We start from the raw sequence: 21472 nt of genomic DNA, 5'->3' as shown, positions 1-21472 counted from the left end.
CATACATATATATATATAGATATATATTCTATATCCTTATATATATATATATAAGTATATATATATATATATACATACATATATATATATATATTCTATATCCTTTTTTGTAAAAGCTGTTTTGAGCTACTAATGTATGGATGCAATGCATCATGGGTTATTGATCAACATGTATGAAAGGAGATAATGATTTGTACCATCGGAGGAGATATGATCGCAGGAAATGAAATTAAACTTCCTTGTCTATGCATTGTGTGTACTGTCATTTTACTGTCATTTGTAAAAAATAATAATAATAATAATTCAGTCAGGGTCACGTTCATTAGGCACCAAACAGAATAAAACAGACAAATAGGTAGGGACTACACAGTGAGGGTTATGGTATGTTATAATAATACCATCGGTAATACAGTACATGCGTCCTATTCTGCCATCTGATGAGGCAGTATATACTGTACCTGAGTGTGGATAATAGAGGACGTATGGTACAGCAGACATGGGATGCTGTCTTACGCGTGTGTCCAGATAAAATACAAAATGCACTTTATTCATGTTTAATGTCCTTTTATTTATGACAATGTACACATTTCAAAGGACAATGTCATCTGAAGTGTTATTATTCACTGTTGTCACTAGGTGAATGATGTATGTTCTGTTGATTTGCATAGAGAATGTGTACGTGAGAGGATCAGGGAAGGACGGGACGGAACCATTATTTAAGAAATAACAACTGGTCTTAGACCAGTTGCAAAACTGCTAATAATATAAAATGCCTCTGAACATTTACGACAGGTAAAAAAATACTGTAAACTTATTAACAAACAAATAGGAAATGTAATATTATTTTAGAAATACATCTACTGATACAGTATATCAACATATTCCACGAATACAATTACAATGTGAACACTTTATAGGCATGAAATTAAAAACGTTACGTTCACTCATTGTATGTAACTCAGTAAGATCCCTGGTTAAAGGGGTGCTCTCCCTCTCTCTGTGTCAGAGGTTGGCATGAGAGACAAATTACTAATCTAACGTCAAGTCTCTCAGAGGATGGGAGGGGCCAGCCATGTCCCAGATCTGTTTGTGCTGTACAGCCAGATCCTATGGTCGTTGTCATGGAAGATAATATTGGAGTTGGCAAGACAACAAACAGATCTGGGACCAGGCTAGCAGGGAGTCGATCCCTAATTGGAACAAATAAAGATGTTCTTCAAAAGGCCAATTGGACAAGGGGTGGTTACCTTCATGCAGTAGGCTCTTCCGGAGAAGACGTGTGGCCGATGACATGTTCAGGTACCAATCTGCACCCTGCGTGCATCCATCTGTACTCCCATGCTAGCTAATAGCTAATGCCCTAACTTGGTCCTAGATCTGCTTGTACTGTACAGCCAACTCCTATGATGTTTCCCATTTCAATAACTAGGAGTTGGCAAGAGAGCACAAACAGATCTGGGTCTAAGCTACTAATGGATCACTGTTGTCCTGAACTATCTAGCTGAACTATGCCAAGCACACTATCCCACCAACTGTCAACCCAATCGAATAGCTCAATGTCAGTCTTCCTTCACCTCCATGTAATCATTTATCCACACCATCCTATCCTTACCTCATGTAGGCGCTAAAACAACCCCAACGCCACTCTAGCCACACATCTTCCTGTCAGTCCTTTTAAACTACCTTCTCTCCCAGATCCAGAATGGTGGTGCGTCTCAGGCTCTCTTTAACCCTGATGAACTCTGGGGAACTCTGGGGACCCTCCTGCTGTGCATTTAGCTCCCTCTCCAGCTGCAGGGAACAGATGGACACTGACAGTCATTGAATACAGAAGTAGATAGGACTGCATACCATGTGTATGTACACGTTTCAACCCAACAGGACACAGTATGTAAAGTTCGCAGGAACTGAATAAGTCATGTCTGCTTTGACTCCATCTTACATTTTAATAATGAGCATTGTTTGCAAATGAGCTAGTAATGCATGAGTGAAGCTGTGCAGAGTGCGCAACATGTCAACTTTGACAAGTCAGACAGATGCAAAATCAAGGGGCTGGATTCAAGCCGTAATCGCCAAAGTACTGCCGACATGCACAGCATTTACCGCGAAGGCAGTCTCCACCACGTTGACATGACGCATACCAACCTCCTCCAGCCTCTGGTGCCTCTTGAGCAGTTCCTGTTGGAGAGGAGACCTGTTCTTCTTCTCCTCCTCTGCCTCTCTCCTCTGTTTCATCCCCTGTTCCCAGTTCCTCTGTTCCAGAACACGCTGGAGCTCCGGCTTCACATCCAGACAGGGACCTCTGACAGAGAACAAATAGGACGGTTGAAGCGTGTTTGCAGCTATGTGCAGCGAGCACGCTTGGTCTACCCTGTACAAGCCCTACCTCTTGTGTGTCATCCTTAACTCCCTGTGGAGCTCCTGGTGGCTCTTGGAGACTCTGACCAGGTTGAGGCGCTTATTGGGCTGGATGATAAGGTCTCTGCCCTCCTCCTCCTGACTCTCTGGCTGAGGTGGTGATCCACCCGACTTCCCCTGCTCTTGGTCCTCTGCACGTTGACCCTGCTCTCCATCCTGTTCCGACAGCAGGCCAGTGTGGGCTGAGGCTGGGGGACAGAGACAAAGTCAACTTGAACGTTTTGCCTGAGCTCACATCCTCATTTTAAAAACATGTCCGTAAGCCTCGTATTAGACAGGAGCAGAAATGATGACAGAGGTTACATCACTTAGTAACATTACACATTACACAACTAAAATCATGTCCCTTTTACGCTGGCCAGACACACTCCAGTTGCATCATAGCAGCAGAATCAGCTAAACAGGTCATTTTGTTCTGTTTATAGCACCACAGCTGTTTGTTATGAGAGAGAGGTCCGTTATGGTGTGTTAAGCTTATGTTCTATTCCTTGGCATGGACAACAGTGATCCATTAGTAGCTTAGACCCAGATCTGTTTGTGCTGTCTTGCCAACTTCAACGGTTATTGAAATGGGAAACATCATAGGAGTTGGCTGTACAGTACAAGCAGATCTAGGACCAAGTTAGGGCATTAGCTATCTCCATATCAGAACTACATAGAACAACAGGTGTCCTATTGCACCAGCTTATTGTGCACATGTTGTGGTTATACATTTCACTATCAAACTCCAAGGACCATATTTACAAAGTGTTTGCATAAATACAAAGTTTGCCTCGGTGATTTTCCAGAGGGATGGAAACATGATCATTAACACCCATCAACCCAATATCGAATCCTTAATTTATGTATAAATGAATGATGTACTCACAAACCCAACACATGATGCCCTTTTTACACCAATCATCAATCAGTTCCTATGAATAGCTACTCTTTCTGCAGTTGTTTCTCTCACTGTGAAATTATCTATAGGTCCCTTACCTGACTTGACCAGTCCCTCTCTCTGCCTCCCTGGTGTTCTGTTTGGGATGACACTGCTAGTATCCATCTCTTCTATGGAGCCCAGAGCCCGGCTAGTGATAAGTAAGCTAGCAAAGCTATCACTGTTACTATGAATCCAGAGGTCTGGCCAGAGCTGGGCTGGTCTGGGAGCCTACCTCCATAGCCACTCCCTGCTCCACTACCCTAACACCTCTGTCTCCATTCCACCTCAGCCCCACCTCCAGCCCTGGCCACACCTCTAGCCGCCAGTCAGTCACATGACTGCTCAGGTTGTCCTGTCGCCTCGCTACTGCCCCCTCTTTCTCCATACATCATCTCCTCTTTCCCTCCTCCTCTCCTCTCTTCTTCCTCCTCTCCTCTCTCTCCCTCTACCCTCTCTCCCTCTTCCTCCTCTACTCTCTCTCCCCTCTCCCTCCTCTACCCTCTCTCCCTCTCCCTCCTCTACCCTCTCTCCCCTCTCCCTCCTCCAACCTCTCTCCTCTCTCCCCTCTCCCTCCTCTACCCTCTCTCCCTCTCCCTCCTCTCCCCTCTCTCCCCTCATCTACCCTCTCTCCCTCTCCCTCCTCTACCTCCTCTACCCTCTCTCCCCTCTCCCTCCTCTACCCTCTCTCCCTCTCCCTCCTCTACCCTCTCTCCCCTCTCCCTCCCCTCCCCTTCGCTTTGTGACTTTGATCCCTCCACTCTCTCTCCCTCCTCTACCCTCTCTCCATCCTCAACCCTCTCTCCCTCCCCTCCCCTTCGCTTTGTGACTTTGATCTCTCCACTCTCTCTCTCTCCACTGTCCCTCTATCTCCCCTCTCCCTCGCCCTCTAGGTTGGATTACCCAGGGCTCGAGCCCCGCCCTGTTTAAATCTCTTCACTGGAAGCCAACTGCCGGACCTATTTACATAATTACACCCATCACAATATGGTTAGGGATTTACAGTATCACAAAGCACCTCCACGCGCCTCGTGGTAGACACTACAGGCTGGTGATCCGGACACAGATTACGTCTAGTCCCGGACTAGTAAGGACTTTCAATGGAGATTCTCCATTGAGCCTGCTTTTTCTGTCCAGGACTAGATTTAACCTGTGTCTGGGACAACTGCCCTACATCTTCATTCTCCAATGACAATACAGGTTGATGTTAAGTGATGTATTCTTCTTCTATTCTAATCGGATAACAGATTGTTCTCACCTGTTCCCTTCAGAGGTGTTCTACTTCTTGTGGGAGAGATTTGGAGGTGGTGTTCACTCTGTCAACAGATAAGACACAATCAACCACATGAGAAACTGTCAGAGGAACTGTCAGACCAAAGAATACGGCAGATTGTTTCACAGTAATGTTGTTCCCAGCTCGCTCTCGCTCTCTCTCTCTCTCTCTCTCTCTCTCTCTCTCTCTCTCTCTCTCTCTCTCTCTCTCTCTCTCTCTCTCTCATACCATGTTTTTCACAAACATTGTGAATGGTCTAACTTCGAGGATATCTTTCATAAGGTGATCACATCCTACTCATTTTGAATGTCCCAATGGACAATCAGCTTAACAATGGTCCTTTGTTGTTTTAGACCAGACGTGAAGGGGCAGCTACAGACCCAGATGACCAGTGAACCGAGAGGAGAGGCCCTTGTGATGTGAAGGGGCAGCTACAGACCCAGATGACCAGTGAACCGAGAGGAGAGGCCCTTGTGGAGACCTGCCATCCACCTCATTACTGACAAAACCACAAACAACAGGCCTTAGTTACTGGCAATAACGTTCAATACAATTATTTTTTTCAATACAATATGAAGCCTTGTTTAGAGGAGCAATATACAATCAGTGGCCAGTTTTTTAGGGAAAATCCATCTAGTACTGGGTCAGAACCCCATTTGCTTCCAGAACAGCCTGAATTCTTCAGGGTATGGAAACATTACTCAATTGGTATCAAGGGACCTAATGTGTGCCAGGAAAACATTCCCCACACCCTTACTCCACCGCCACCAGCCTGTACCATTAACACCAGGCAGGATGGGGCCATGGACTCATGCTGCTTACACCAAATCCCGACTCTGACATCAACATGATGCAACATGAATCGGGATTCGTTGGACCAGGCGTTGTTTGGTGATACTGTGCCCATTGGAGCCACTTCTTCTAGTTTTCAGCTGATAGGAGTGGAACACGGTGTGGTCGTCTGCTGCAATAGCCCATATGTGACAAGGACGACAAGGACTTTTGTTCCGAGATGCCCTTCTGCACAGCGCTGTTGTACTGAACTGTTACTTTACTGTTTGTGGCCCGCCTGTTAGCTTGCACAATTCTTGCCGTTCTCCTTCGACCTCTCATCAACAAACTGTTTTCGCTCACAGGACTGCAGCTGACTGGATGGTTTTTGTTTGTCACACCATTCTTGATAAACCTTAGACACTGTCGTGTGTGAAAAGCCCAGAAGGCCGGCCGTTTCTGAGATAATGGAACCGTCGTGCCTGGCTCCGATGATCATACCATGCTCAAAGTCGCTTCAGTCACTCGTTTTGCCCATTCTAATGTTCAATCGAACAGTAACTGAATGCCTTGATGCCCGTCTGCCTGCCTTATATAGCAAGCCACGGCCACGTGACTGTCTGTAGGAGCAAACCATTTTCGTGAACTGGCCACTGAGTGTATCTCAGATTAAATCCTTCTGCTGGACATACTGCTGCAACAGACTAAAAGCAAGTTCAACTTTGCTTTAAATGAACGCTAAACAGAATCTGGTGGTTCATTGCATTCGTCTACATGTACATATGTTGCCTGAGGTGGAGGTCAGCCAGACAGCATCTCTTATGGCCGCAGCATAACAATAGTTCAAAGAAAGGAAATCTGCATTTTAAACAATGACAATGCCTCACTACCACTGATGTGGTCAACAGTGGAGAGACGGACCTTGAGAAATGTAACCACGCTAAAAACGTCATGGACAGAGCTATGGATACAAGGACTGACCATCCATGATATCAACATTATAGTTTTGACTATCGCGGAAGCATTACAGATTGTGTGCTGGAAACGCAAAGGTAATTTCACATTGAGCCGAAATATGCAATGTTCACTGTAAATGCAGCCTACGCTGACGCGGGAACAGTGCCTTTCAATTTCAATCACACCACACTGTCACGCTCAATTTCCGCGATACGGATTGAATAAGGATTTGTTTTTGAGGCTGTACAGTAGATGTTTACATTTACAGTACATTGTTTACAAACAAAGAATTAAAACAAGCTCATATTTTGAGTTCTGATGGGGTACGACATTTGAACGTAAGCTCAAGAGGTTACAGCCACTTCCTGAGCCGACAGAGATTGCCGCCTCGCTTCGCGTTCCTAGGAAACTATGCATTTTTAGTTTTTTTTTACGTGTTATTTCTTACATTGGTACCCCAGGCCATCTTAGGTTTCATTACATACAGTCGAGAAGAACTACTGAATATAAGAGCAGCGTCAACTCACCATCAGTACGACCAAGAATATGACTTTTCCGGGACGGATCCTGTGCTCTGCCTTCCACCCAGGACAACGGAATGGATCCCAGCCTGCGACCCAAAACAACGACGTCGTAAAAGAGGCAAACGAAGCGGTCTTCTGGTCAGGCTCCGGAGACGGGCACATCGCGCGCCACTCCCTAGCATACTACTCGCCAATGTCCAGTCTCTTGACAACAAGGTTGATGAAATCCGAGCAAGGGTAGCATTCCAGAGGGACATCAAGACTCCCGAAATTGTATCAGCATATCGATTGCGCAACCAGGGCTGGTAAAACCTTGGATCATTGCTATTCTAACTTCCGCAATGCATATAATGCCCTCCCCCGCCCTCCATTCGGAAAAGCTGACCACGACTCCATTTTGTTGATCCCTGCCTAAAGACAGAAGCTAAAACAAGAAGCTCCCACGCTGAGGTCTGTTCAACGCTGGTCCAACCAATCTGATTCCACGCTCCAAGACTGCTTCCATTACATGGACTGGGATATGTTTCATATTGCGTCAAACAACAATATGGACGAATACGCTGATTCGGTGAGCGAGTTCATTAGAATGTGCGTTGAAGATGTCGTTCCCATAGCAACGATTAAAACATTCCCAAACCAGAAACCGTGGATTGATGGCAGCATTCGCGTGAAACTGAAAGCGCGAACCACTGCTTTTAATCAGGGCAAGGTGACCGGAAACATGACCGAATACAAACAGTGTAGCTATTCCCTCCGCAAGGCAATCAAACAAGCTAAGCGTCAGTATAGAGACAAAGTAGCATCGCAATTCAACGGCTCAGACACAAGAGGTATGTGGCAGGGTCTACAGTCAATCACGGATTACAAAAAGAAAACCAGCCAAGTCACGGACCAGGATGCCTTGCTCCCAGGCAGACTAAATAACTTTTTTGCCCGCTTTGAGGACAATACAGTGCCACTGACACGGCCCGCAACCAAAACATGCGGACTCTCCTTCACTGCAGCCGAGGTGAGTAAAACATTTAAACGTGTTAACCCTCGCAAGGCTGCACGCCCAGACGGCATCCCCAGCCACGCCCTCAGAGCATGCGCAGACCAGCTGGCTGGTGTGTTTACGGACATATTCAATCAGTCCCTATCCCAGTCTGCTGTTCCCACATGCTTCAAGAGGGCCACCATTGTTCCTGTTCCCAAGAAAGCTAAGGTAACTGAGCTAAACGACTACCGCCCCGTAGCACTCACTTCCGTCATCATGAAGTGCTTTGAGAGACTAGTCAAGGACCATATCACCTCCACCCTACCTGACACCCTAGACCCAATCCAATTTGCTTACCGCCCAAATAGGTCCACAGACGATGCAATCTCAACCATACTGCACACTGCCCTAACCCATCTGGACAAGAGAAATACCTATGTGAGAATGCTGTTCATCGACTACAGCTCAGCATTTAACACCATAGTACCCTCCAAACTCGTCATCAAGCTCGAGACCCTGGGTCTCGACCCCGCCCTGTGCAACTGGGTACTGGACTTCCTGACGGGCTGCCCCCAGGTGGTGAGGGTAGGTAACAGCATCTCCACCCCGCTGATCCTCCACACTGGGGCCCCACAAGGGTGCGTTCTGAGCCCTCTCCTGTACTCCCTGTTCACCCACGACTGCGTGGCCACTCACGCCTCCAACTCAATCATCAAGTTTGCAGACGACACAACAGTGGTAGGCTTGATTACCAACAACGACGAGACGGCCTACAGGGAGGAGGTGAGGGCCCTCGGAGTGTGGTGTCAGGAAAATAACCTCACACTCAACGTCAACAAAGCTAAGGAGATGATTGTGGATTTCAGCAAACAGCAGAGGGAACACCCCCATATCCACATCGATGGAACATTAGTGGAGAGGGTAGTAAGTTAAGTTCCTCGGCGTACACATCACAGACAAACTGAATTGGTCCACGCACACCGACTTCTACAGATGCACAATCGAGAGCATCCTGGTGGGCTGTATCACCACTGCTCCGCCCACAACCGTAAGGTTCTCCAGATGGTAGTGAGGTCTGCACAACGCATCACCGGGGGCAAACTACCTGCCCTCCAGGACACCTACACCACCCGATGTCACAGGAAGGCCATAAAGATCATCAAGGACAACAACCACCCGAGCCACTGCCTGTTCACCCCGCTATCATCCAGAAGGCGAGGTCAGTACAGGTGCATCAAAGCTGGGACCGAGAGACTGAAAAACAGCTTCTATCTCAAGGCCATCAAACTGCTAAACAACCACCACTAACATTGAGTGGCTGCTGCCAACACACTGACTCAACTCCAGCCACTTTAATAATAGGAATTGATGGGAATTGATGTAAAATATATCACTAGCCACTTTAAACAATGCTACTTAATATAATGTTTACATACCCTATATTGTTTATCTCATATGTATACGTATATACTGTACTCTATATCATCTACTGCATCTTTATGTAATACATGTATCACTAGCCACTTTAAACTATGCCACTTTGTTTACATACTCATCTCATATGTATATACTGTACTCGATACCATCGACTGCATCTTGCCTATGCCGCTCTGTACCATCACTCATTCATATATCTTTATGTACATATTCTTTATCCCTTTACACTTGTGTGTATAAGGTAGTAGTTTTGGAATTGTTAGCTAGATTACTCGTTGGTTATTACTGCATTGTCGGAACTAGAAGCACAAGCATTTTGCTACACTCGCATTAACATCTGCTTGCCATGTGTATGTGACAAATAAAATTTGATTTGATTTGATTTGATTTATAGTGGGGTAAAAAAGTATTTAGTCAGCCACCAATTGTGGTCATACTTATTTTCCACCATAATTTGCAAATAAATTCATAAAAAATCCTACAATGTGATTTTCTGGATTTTTTTTCTCATTTTGTCTGTCATAGTTGAAGTGTACCTATGATGAAAATTACAGGCCTCTCTCATCTTTTTACGTGGGAGAACTTGCACAATTGGGGCTGACTAAATACTTTTTTGCCCCACTGTATACTCAATATTTTTTATGGGTATATATAATTAATTGAAAAGAAAAAAATGTATGTCGCAACAGCAGATAGGTTTTCATGAAATATTGAAGGGTCTCAGTCTTCCTATTGGCAGTGGTATACTGGTATTTTAAGCTTCTTTGTCATTTTGTCCTGATCCACCACTACAAATGACTAAATTGAAATGGTATTGACCGCCCAACCCGGATACTAACATGATCAGCTATTGACTAAGGGAGTGAATTTGATTCATTGTAAGAGGTTACATTGAGAAAATCGGCCGTCTGAAATGAAAACGGATGGCAATCCCTTCAGCTAAATATATTTTACCTAAACCCGCCCTGAGCACTTAAAGAACAAAAAGAAGTGTCGATCCTCTATACCCAAAATAATAATTAAAACAAAACATCCTTACCATTTACCCTCATTTCCGGGACAGACTCGAGCCTTAGATATGCCATTTTAGAAATTGTTCTTCATCCTTAAAGCATTACATGGCAACGCAGGAATTGTAATAGCACACAGGGCAGTGGGCCAGGTTGAGGCTTCACAGACCACCGTAGACAATGGTAGGGGTGGAAAGATCTCCTTTATAGTAAAAGCATTGCATGAATCTATCATCGTATTTGCAGGTCCGAGAAATAAAGTATTTTATAAACATTTAAGGCGATTTTACGTAATTTTACATATTAGCAGAATATTTTATAATTCCTCACAAATTACCTAAATTACAGGCAAAAATTAGATAGAGAGATATGATAAAATGGACACATAGGCCTATTTCCCAATGCCAAATCAAAATTGCCACAGAAACTGTCCCTGTTTGCAAATAGTTAAATCTGAGACATCAGTAGGAATCTGAGCATGGTACTTTAAAAAGTTAGGCCTACCTTTCCAACCCAGACAGTAGGCCTACCGATGCAGAAAAATGTAAGCTTCAACTGCCAGATGCAGAAAAATGTAAGCTTCAACTGCCAGATGCAGAAAAATGTAAGCTTCAACTGCCAGATGCAGAAAAATGTAATCTTCAACTGCCAGATGCAGAAAAATGTAATCTTCAACTGCCAGATGCAGAAAAATGTAATCTTCAACTGCCAGATGCAGAAAAATGTAATCTTCAACTGCCGGCTACTCTTGGCTTAACCCAATGAGAGAAGGTCAAGAAGTGTTTCCCTAGAAGCTGTCTGTGTTTAAACATCTTCTACTGTACAGAAAGTGAATAGCTTAATCAGTTGATAGTGACAGAATTAGATATAGAAGGTTGTAGCTCAGCCTGTGAATGTCAAAGAAAGGAAAGAATGATATCCCCAAATGCAACGGAGTCGAGTCTTTCCCTGGTATTTTACAGCTTGTTTCTAGCATAACGCATCACGGACCAAAGCGCTGTTATAGATCACTTTATATTATCAGATCTGTTTTATTTTCTTACAAAATCTTAAGCTAACAAGGGATAGGCCTGTGCCTTTTGCCATTTTCTGAAAATGAAAAAGCATGACCCTGCCCGATTTTCCTTCATGTACCCATTCTGTCCATTTGGATCCATCCCTAACAGGAGAAGAGTCTATAATCTTGTTGAGCTGTAGTATTGTAAGTCGCTCTGGATAAGAGTGTCTGCTAAATGACTTAAATGTAAATGTAAATGTATTGTAAGAGTTCAGTGAAGGTAATGCTAACATGATGTCATCTAAATGAATACCAGGAGAGTGTAGTCTATAATCTTGTTGAGGTTTAGCAATAGCATCACCGTTCAAAGGGAATTGACCCAAACCCTGCTCATGAATACGAGGAGAGTATGTGTGTGTACATCTGGTTGAGCTGTAGTAATGGCATCTCCGTTGGTTCAATGCTCTTTAGATAATGAGGTGGTATTGCCACTGATTGGCTAATCTCTGGGAGAAGATGTGGTGCGTAGACCATTATTGTGACACAACAGCAGGACCTTCGCTCTGGGGTAAAACATGCTGCTCTTACGGGGTCTAGTCTACGTGTTGTTTCACACAGACACACAATTATTTTGGGTTACATACAAAGCTTGAAGGTCCAGACCAAAACGTACTGTCACTCTTTCAATTGCTGTCAGAATATTTCAGAAGGTTCCACTGGGCACAGACGTCAATTCATCGTTTACTTCACATTGGTTCAACGTCATTTCATTGATTCATCCAGTGTGTGCTCGGTGGGTTTCTACGGCTCATTTGAACTTAACAAATTTGTAAATAGCCAGTGAAGCAACTCTGGCCTAAGATGGAAACCAAACGTCTCTGTAATTCTTTATTCTATGAAACAAGTTCGATGAAAGATGTTCATTCAGAGACAAACATTAACTTTCAATCTGATTGAGGTTCAAAACATGAATTACAATTGAAAAACAATTGCCTCAGGTTTTATGGCTTGCAAGTGTCATAGACCTTCAGAACTTTTTTGGGCTTACAGACACATCAAATTTAATTAGAATAGCTGTTTAACATTTCCAGTCTATTAACATAATGCATGTCTCTGCAGCACCACCCTGCAAGCTGACCATGTGACCTGAGATTTGTCAGCGTCCAGTGTCGTGTCAAATCAGAAGTGATAAAATGAGGAAGGAAACATAATAGTTACTTACTTTCTTTCCGTGGGTGACTCCCATGGCCTCAGGATGAGCTGAGATCCTCGGCAAGAGTAGGTGAGTCTGTACAGCTCCTGAAGTTTCACTTGTTCTGAAGTTTCCCTCGAGCTGGTCTCTAGTGAAGGAGAGGAGAGCGGGGAGGAATGGACTCCCCCAGGACCAAGGACAAGTTGAAAACCCTACCGCCGTCTAATGCGTGACACCAGTCTCAGAGAGGGTGCATTAAATCACCCGCCGTTCATCACACCAAGCCTGTCAACAAATGAGAGAAGCATAGAGGTCTGCCTCTTTAGGAGTGGGGGGGAAGAGAGCCTAGAGAAAGAGAGTGGGGTGAGAAAGGGGGGCAGGTGGGGAGAAGCTTGAGAAGGAAAGAGAAGGGAACGGTTGATATTTTGGTTGAGAGGGTAAGAGATTGCAAGGAAAGGAGATAACTGAGGAGAGCGAGAGAAGAGTGAGGGTCAGGGTTTGTGAGAGAGAGAGAGAGAAACAGAGACAAAGGGAGGTAGAGATAAGATAATTAAGAAGAATAAACATCAAAGACAAAAAACTCCTGACCACCTGTTCATGGGTAACCGGTGGTCCCCACTCGCCACTCTCCAAAGCTTAAGGGGGGTCCAGGGCAGATTAGGCTAATTGAGGTTGACGGAGCAGCCGGTTTGCATACGGTAATGGGGGGGCGTATTGGTGCTCTGTGCAGCCAGGGAAGGTCTAGCTGGCCACTACACCATTCATTTATCTATTTAACCTAGGTAATCCACTCACTAGCAATTGCCACTGCTATCCAGGGAGTCCTTAGCCTGGGTGCCAGTCTGTTTCATTGTCACACCAAACATGCGCATGTGTGACATGATAATGAGTGACAAGGAATTCACATTATAGCACAAACAGATCTGGAACCAGGTAAGGGAGTCCTGGAAAACACCAACAACAGGGATTAGGTAGAGATGGAATTGCAACAACACATCAACAACAACTATTTCAACAACACATCATCAGTAGGGTAAAACTAACCTGTCTCACGACAGTCTAAACCCAGCTCACGTTCCCTATTAGTGGGTGAACAATCCAACGCTTGGTGAATTCTGCTTCACAATGATAGGAAGAGCCGACATCGATGGATCAAAAATCCATCTATTTAGTCAACCAATGAGAGGTGCCTCCCTCCCAAAATAGTTGTGCTACCACACTAAACACACAACAGTGAATGAGGTAAGTCATTTCTCCAGGGAAAAGTATGATGCTACACAAAAGACAGCTAATTTCAAATTAGGCCCGGGATAATGACAATACTAAAAGTACAGTACAATTCATGAACTGTAGTTCAATAAAAATCCCATAGAGGGAGCCCAAGATTCATTATTTAATTTGAAACAACATCTCTCGAATTTCTTAAAAACACATGTTTTTTTTTATTGTTTTACATACTTTGAAACTCCTCTATTTTGAAAAAAATGATGTAACCATAATAATCTGACATGAAAAAACACACAATGAATGCCCAGTCTTAACAGAGAAGTTGTTCCTTAAAGTTGAGTGATCCTGACAGTGGTTTGTTTGATCTGTCAATCATCAAGCCAGTCCGGAACCATCTTCATAGGAAGTCTATCAAGGTCTGTACTTATAAAACGTCTCATATAGTATGAGTACCGATTCAGGATCTGTTTAGCCTTTGACATAATAATGAATAACAATACATGGATAGGATGGACATAATTCTAGATCAGTATACTCTGAGATCTCTGTATGGGATGTCTCGTCAGATCTTCCTGGGGAAGCAGCCGGCTATTTCCACCACCTCTGGCCAGTTTCCGTAAATATTGGTCTTCTGATTATTGGCAGCCAGCTGAACAAAAGAAGATAGGAAATCATCACACTGTAGTTTCATCAAAGAACCTGTCACACTATATACCATCTGCTTTATTACAAAAGTAGAGAGAGCTTATAGTACTATAGTATCTACTATATAATTGTGTAGTAGTATTGCAAAAATGTTGCTGGACAGAATAGGGATTTTATATCGATTGATCTTGATATTTGTTGTAGACAGTGTCGATGCTACAAATGCTCTCTCACCTTCTCAAAGGGGCTTTTCTGTTCTGTCCCAGCGCCTCCAGCAAAGACCCAGCTGTCTCTGAATTTGACATCCTTGATACTGCTGCTTCCCAGTCCCGCAAATATGTTCCTGATTTCATCAGTCATCCTGAGGAGAGGTTGAGGGTCAGAGTGGATGTGTGACTGTTCTAATTTGAAAACAGGATGTAAAATGAATATTGATTTATGAATGTTTGAATTTATTTAAACTAGAAATGGGCACCGATATGGAAAATCTATATCAGTTGCATTTTTATCTTGATACAATATATTGGTTTACAAAAAAAACAACATTTACAACTGTCTCTGCTCTGGGAAGTCCAGACATCCGTTTGCGGTTTGCTCATTGGGCCAGGTGTGAATGTTCTGGGAGCCTAACCTACCCACCCAGTCTGAATACAATGGGAGACCAATCTACCGAGTGATGACTCAGCAGGCATGCTACGAATACTAAGTAGACAGCCTGTGAGAAGGTCTGTGAGAGGGTTTTGTGCACACAGGAACAGCCATTTGTGCTTTTTGTCACATTATAGTGTAGGTTAACAGGAAGGATAAACCGATATCATAATATGCCTTGCTCATATATTAACATCAAACGATATATCGATATCATATCAAATGATCGATATTGGTGCCCACTGCCCACCACTAGTTTAAACTTACTTTGTCGCTGCATCATCAAAAGATGCCACCAGAACAATCATTCCGGGTTTAATCGTCTTTAAGAAGTCCAAGATGGCCTTTGTTTCTTTTTGGAGAAAGTAGGGGGAAAAAAACGGGGGGTAAAAATGTAGTTTAGATGAAAAAACAAGATAATTTCTATCTTTACATTTCCATCAGAATATAGAATGCATGTCGCTTTTGCATCCTAATAAAAAAGCTCTGACGAAGGCCTTGAGGCCGATACATAAAGCTTAATAAAGAGCAGTGATACCCCCACGCTGCTCTTGCTAGTATCGTATTCAATTGTTACCGTGCACCTGCAACAAAGATAGCTCAGGTGTGCGAGTGCCTTTTGAATGTTGCATCCTTATAACTGCCCTTACCTCCAGAGTACATGTTAAAGTAGTCAAATTTTTCAATCTTCCCATTTTCACCTATGAAAACAAGAGATGCACATTGCATAACAAGTCAGGCATGTTTTATCCCATTTCCCTTTTGCACAATCCAATCATTCACTCCATAGCAGTGTGTCTATGTGCATCACAGCTTATGTGTGGTGAAGTTAGGAGAAGCTGAGCTCACCATTCACCAGCACTAGGTTCAGGCCTGGTCCCACGTTGTTCATCACACCACTCATAACACTATGGGGATGAGAGTCACATGTCACAAGATTGCAAACACAAGAGCTGGAGTAGAAATCACATGTGCAATAGCTGAAGTGTCATGCAAAAGTTTGGTGAAAATATCCAATTTGGGACATGTTTAAAGTAGGGGTGGGCTGCATTCAAATATTTCTGTCTTGCTCACTAATCACTAGCTAATAAGTCCATTTCTGTTAACAATATGAATGTAAATTGGTTAAGAACACATACATGTTACCATCAAAGCAGATCTTTGGGCCCACAACAGTCGCTGCTCCACTCTTGATTTGAAATGCAAAATGGTCGATAGGGCAGTTTTTGGAAAGGCTGCATTTTGGATGGGAGATTTCAGGCACAGCTGACAAATACAGGCACAGACAGATATGTGTTTAAATTATATATTTAGAAACCAACGGAGAAAACAACATACTCATCCAGCTGTAACACACATCCTTATGATAAGTCTCATATACAACCAGTCAAGCAACATACGGTACCAGTCAAAAAGGTTGGACACACCTCCTCGTTCCAGGGTTTTTCTTTATTTTTCAAAACTATTTTCTACATTGTATAATAATAGTGAAGACATCAAAACTATGAAATAACACATATGGAATCATGTAGTAACCAAGAAAAGTGGCAAACAAATCAAAATATATTTGAGATTCTTCAAAGTAGCCACCCTTTGCCTTGATGACAGCTTTGCACACACTTGACATTCTTTCAACCAGATTCATAGTAGTCAAAATATCTACAAAATATCTACACAATGTAGAAAATAGTAAAAAATAAAGAAAAACTCTTGAATGAGTAGGTGTTTCCAAATTTTTGACTGGTACTGTGTGTAGATGGAAACCTAATTCAGATGTGATTCAAAGTGTTACACATGATACAAAGTGTGATACAAAGTTTAAATTAATGCAAAGTTAAGAAAATCATATTATGAGAGACATAATTAATATGTAGGACCCCCCTCCTACGTCTCTCTCCTTTAGAACCAGCACTATCACACTCCTAGATCTGATGAAACAGAGTACTGCTTTACTTTCAAGAAGTGAGGGAGGAGGCTGTGAATAGCTAAAGATTACCGACTGATAGGCGACAGAGGGTTCAGGGACAAAGAGAAAACTTCACACATCATAAGAGACACTTCTGAACTGTCTGTATCACTTTGAAGTTCAACTATTTACTTCATAATAAATTATTCCCACAGAATATTTTATTTAGGAGAAATTCTACTGTATTCAGCATTTGGCATGTATTGAATATTCGGCATGTTCAGCTATGAAGATTGATGATACTATTAAGATAGACGGGAAATAGCTGAAATGGAATTGCTTGAAACACTTACCAGCAGTGACCACAGTTGCTCTTTGAGCTCCTGAAATAAGAGAAACACAACACAGTGCTATTATACTGAGGGGAAAAACGATTAAGTAGAGGGCAAAAGAGACACACAGAAATAGATATGGAGAAAGAGTGATCTTACCAAAGATATGTTGTTGTATAACCCTTGCTCTCTGATGGATGTAGGGTGGGTTGGTATAGATTCCCCACATAACGAGGATGACGATGAGGAAAGTAACAGCATACACAACGTCTAGCAACCACAACCACAGCAACACATATGTGAGATAATGCAAATTCCACACTCAATCACATTTAACTTATTCAAAATATTTCCATACCATGCAAAAGCAGAGCTCTCACCTCGTGGTCTCATCTCAACAACCAATTAGAAGACAATTCCTTGGTATTTTGGCAGTTCTTTAAACTGGAAGAAGAGATTCCTGAAGTATTTCCTGACAGACTGGAGTACTCTCCTCTGTCATGCTGTATGGCTCAAGCAACAGTCCCCACTTCCCCTGTCATCCTGTAAAACCTACAGCAGTGTTCAACCTCAATAGAGAACCAAGAGTGATTATCCTGTAGCCTATAGTATAGAGTAAATGCCAACACTCCTGTAAGGTACATTGTGAAACCAGGATATGGTAATATGCCCACACCCACCATATAAACAAGATGGCCACACCGTGGAGGACACGACAACGGATATTTGATCAAACAATACAACACAATGAGACCTTTCACCTGAGAAAGGCAGCTTTAGCTGTTCTATTTACTTTTGCCATACCTTTACTGTCCTCTAGTGTTGAAATCAAACACCTAACGGAGAACACAGCAGTGTGATTGGGAATGGGCCAACGGACAAGAGGGCATACACTGGCCTGATGGCGTTATTGTTGCTGGAATCGCTCCCTTCCTTGATTCCATATTTACCCTTTGGATTGTTGGTTTATGTGATTAGCATACACAGGTGTGGGGGTGTGGTTGATAATGCCAGATGAGCAGAGCGTCTCTTTATTGATAAGCACTGAAGAAACTCACAGTAACGGTACTGTACATGATTTAATTTCAAAGTGCAGAAGGGCAAACACAAAACAGAAGGGCAAACACTAAACACAGAACGGCAAACACCTGCTTCTACACCTGTATTGCTTGCTGTTTGGGGTTTTAGGCTGGGCTTCCGTACAGCACTTTGTGACATTAGCTGATGTAAGAAGGGCATTATAAATACATTTGATTGATTGATTGATTGACATATTAATTTCTGCTCAGGGGGAAATACATTTATACAACATGTTTATACAATATGAAAATAAAAAAATAAACAACGAAAAACGTATGCACTCACTACTGTAAGTCGCTCTGGATAAGAGCTAAATGACAACAATAAAATAATAATTAAAGGACGTAACCACAACAGCTTGTGTCTTAAAGACAAAACCTGGGCAGCTGTGTTACGTTAACATAGTACCACATACTTTACATTAAATGTGTGAATAATACTTAAAGATGACACAACAATACTCAACAACTGAAACAGTGCTTGAAGAGGTCAGTAACAAATAGAACGATCTGATTGCGGTATACAGTGCAGACACAGCTTCTATACTTGTGAAGAATGGTTATTTTGGTCTGCTTGCCATTGGTATCGGTTATATATTTACAAATATTATTAACAGTCTAGATGTGTAGAATAAGGTATGCATGTCATGACAACAATTCCCTGAATTAGAACCAGCATCAGTGGATAATAGCCCTGTTGTAACTAGTCAATGCAAAAGAGCCCAGCCATTTCGGCACACACTTCACAGTCGACCTCAGCTAACCTGAGCGCAGAGCAGTGTCATCCGAGTGATGATTCACTCCAACATATCCTGTTGAAGGGGAGAAAAGAGAAGAAAGACACGACTAGATCTCTTATCACAGCAAAAACACCCACAAACCCTGAAAAAAATATATAGTAGACTAGACCTATGAAATAAATGGCATGTCATGTCCCAATGTTTAGCAGCCAAGTACTGTCCATGCAGGTAAAATTACTATCGTATAGCCTATGGTATAACTTAGGTGTTGCCAAAACTTTTCTAGTCTCTAAAATGTAATTTTCCCCATCCCCTGATTAAAACAGGTGTTCTGGAGTAGACTATAGTGGCTCAGGGGTAATGTTTCCCCAAGATGCAAATCTAGGATCAGCTTCTCTTCCCCCAATCCTAACCTTAATCATCAGTAGGGAAAATGCTAAACTGACCCAAGAGTCCTGAAGGCAACTTCACCCTATACCACTATAGTGACGAGGAGGATGACAGACACAGGTCCAGGTCCACCAACCTCATCAGAGTCCTCCCCCAGTGTGTAGGGCCCGGGCCCGTCCTCCTCCTCCTCCTCAGTCCCTCCTGACCCCTCAGCCTCCATCCGCCTCAGCACTGAGTACCTGTATGTGGCCTCGCTGAAAATAAATCACTGTTTAACATTTACATGATTTATTATTGAGACTATGACTTAAGCAGTTCATTATGATAGTACCCTGGGCACTACACCTGATAAGCAAGTTTACTCATTGATGAAATAACATAAAATTATCATAATGAACAACCTCATGAAGGCAATCATAAATCCTTAAAAGGCTCCATTCATATTGACATGCAGCCAACATCCAGAATACTGGACCTCCAGGCAGGCAACATGTTTGATGTTGTCTTTCATGATATTAAGATCTATAATGATCTAAAATAGAAAGGCCAACACAGCTCTATTGATGATCCATATCAATATCACAAATACCTGCGGGGAAAGCAGTATTTTCTGATGATAAAAACTGCAGCAAGAACTGCAGCAAATGTAACGAATATCACAGCTGCAATGACCCCCGGGTGCAGTCTTGCCTATTGAATGACAAAGATATGGAATTTAATTTGAGAAATGAAATGTCACAAATGTGATTGCCATTTAACCGAATGCCTAGGTATGCGCATACGTACAACTGTCAACAACGATTACATTGGCAGACAACGGATACGCTACAGCTACTTCACCTGTTGAGTTGACGACTTGGTGGGGGAGACACTTCTCATATGGATCTCATTCCTGTCCTCCGATAACTTCTGGGTTGAAGATAAACTAGTGGATGGTCTCTCACAAAGTGTTTGTTGAATAAAGAAAATAATAAATAGTTTTAAAACATTAGAAACTATTTTTCTTGAAGTCATCGCCATTATTGTTTACTTCCTGGTTGGGGTTTTCACCTGTTTACGTGGAAACGAAAGGCTTTTCTGATTGGAGGAGGTGGAATGCCTTATTTAGGGAAGTCCGAGAGTACAAGACTGTAAAGGTAGGCTATATTGCATGATTGAGTTTCGCATGTTTCTTGAATGGGGAAAAGTACAAATTCCATGAAACAGCTGCATAAATTGTAGGAATATTTTTTGGGGAAATTGTCTGAAATAAATGTTTATAATATAATATTAACATTTATAAGCAGTGAAATCAACAGAAATGTATTGTCCATAGTAATAGAGTGAATGCAGGAAAAATGAAGATAATCTATTTAAGTGCAGTCCTGATTTGTCTTGTAAATCTTGTGTAGGCAAAGTCCATGGGCGGATTGGCCATCTGGCACTTTTGGAAAATGCCAGATGGGCTGGATAATTTTATTGTTAGATGGGCTGGTTGAAATTGACACACAATAAAATATTTTTTTCTTGGACATATTAGGTGAAACAACTAATTTCTTGAATATGCCTACCTCAGTAGTCTATATATTATACTTATATATTAATACAGCACTATGAATTACTTTATAAGATGATTGCTCATGATTTGGGTCAGACTAAAACATGTGCCGATGCCACCAACTGTAAAAGTTAGTGGCACCAGTGCCACCAGGGGAAATAGTCTGATGCCCTGTAATAGTAATTAACACTTACTGTTGATTCAAGGGAACACATTTGACAGGCACTCATCTGCAATATAGCCTAATTCATTGGCTTGACTTTTATAATGTATAAGGGTTAAGCAGACAGGCAAGACAAACAGAGAACAAGAAGAAGCACAGAGTGACAGCAGAGAAGATGCTGAGACAGATACGGCGAGTTGGCGGCGCACACAGTGACGTAGGCTGGCGTGGATCCAATGCCAGGGCCAAATTCTTCTCCCAGTCCGCCCCTGGCTAAGTATAACCACTTAAATTGAACAAAGGACAAAAACATTTGAGCCAAGGGTAAAAC

The 21472-nt window shown here is 42.7% G+C and overlaps 2 protein-coding genes across 5 annotated transcripts; both read right to left on the bottom strand.

The window, feature by feature from the left end:
• Positions 1–560: 560 nt before the first annotated feature.
• LOC135539758 (actin-associated protein FAM107A) lies at positions 561–13795 on the bottom strand. 3 transcript variants are annotated; one of them, XM_064965850.1, is made up of 5 exons: positions 12505–13795; positions 4596–4653; positions 2387–2606; positions 2146–2302; positions 561–1791 (listed from the first exon to the last, which is right to left on the bottom strand). In XM_064965850.1, exons 1-5 carry the CDS (start codon positions 12526–12528, stop codon positions 1675–1677), a joined length of 576 nt encoding a protein of 191 aa, XP_064821922.1. In that variant the 5' UTR covers positions 12529–13795; the 3' UTR covers positions 561–1674. The 3 variants fall into 3 exon arrangements, with proteins under 3 accessions (XP_064821922.1, XP_064821923.1, XP_064821926.1); XM_064965854.1 differs by having other exon boundaries at positions 1692–1811; XM_064965851.1 differs by lacking the exons at positions 4596–4653; positions 12505–13795 and adding an exon at positions 3397–3787.
• A 92-nt stretch (positions 13796–13887) lies between these two features.
• On the bottom strand, positions 13888–17905 carry si:dkeyp-67f1.2 (uncharacterized protein LOC556106 homolog). 2 transcript variants are annotated; one of them, XM_064965849.1, is made up of 9 exons: positions 17591–17905; positions 17392–17502; positions 17254–17283; positions 16134–16260; positions 15844–15902; positions 15645–15695; positions 15262–15346; positions 14581–14707; positions 13888–14350 (listed from the first exon to the last, which is right to left on the bottom strand). In XM_064965849.1, exons 2-9 carry the CDS (start codon positions 17459–17461, stop codon positions 14264–14266), a joined length of 636 nt encoding a protein of 211 aa, XP_064821921.1. In that variant the 5' UTR covers positions 17462–17502; positions 17591–17905; the 3' UTR covers positions 13888–14263. The 2 variants fall into 2 exon arrangements, with proteins under 2 accessions (XP_064821921.1, XP_064821920.1); XM_064965848.1 differs by having other exon boundaries at positions 17613–17904.
• Between the last annotated feature and the right edge of the window lie 3567 nt (positions 17906–21472).

The sequence above is a fragment of the Oncorhynchus masou genome, chromosome 5 (genome assembly GCF_036934945.1).
Source record: "Oncorhynchus masou masou isolate Uvic2021 chromosome 5, UVic_Omas_1.1, whole genome shotgun sequence".
Classification (NCBI taxonomy): domain Eukaryota; kingdom Metazoa; phylum Chordata; class Actinopteri; order Salmoniformes; family Salmonidae; genus Oncorhynchus; species Oncorhynchus masou.
This window is presented reverse-complemented; position numbering and strand designations above follow the sequence as displayed.

What these genes read in the sequence shown, in the direction of transcription:
- si:dkeyp-67f1.2 (XM_064965848.1), bottom strand. An exon ending in TATACAACAACATATCTTTG is followed by an intron (nt 17,284 to 17,391) that starts GTAAGATCACTC and finishes CTCTTATTTCAG; the next exon opens with GAGCTCAAAGAGCAACTGTG. An exon ending in CTTTAACATGTACTCTGGAG is followed by an intron (nt 15,347 to 15,644) that starts GTAAGGGCAGTT and finishes TTCTCCAAAAAG; the next exon opens with AAACAAAGGCCATCTTGGAC.
- LOC135539758 (XM_064965850.1), bottom strand. Translation starts at nt 12,528, where the DNA reads ATGGGAGTCACCCACGGAAAGAAA. An exon ending in GAGTCACCCACGGAAAGAAA is followed by an intron (nt 4,654 to 12,504) that starts GTAAGTAACTAT and finishes ATCTGTTGACAG; the next exon opens with AGTGAACACCACCTCCAAAT. An exon ending in TTAAGGATGACACACAAGAG is followed by an intron (nt 2,303 to 2,386) that starts GTAGGGCTTGTA and finishes GTTCTCTGTCAG; the next exon opens with AGGTCCCTGTCTGGATGTGA.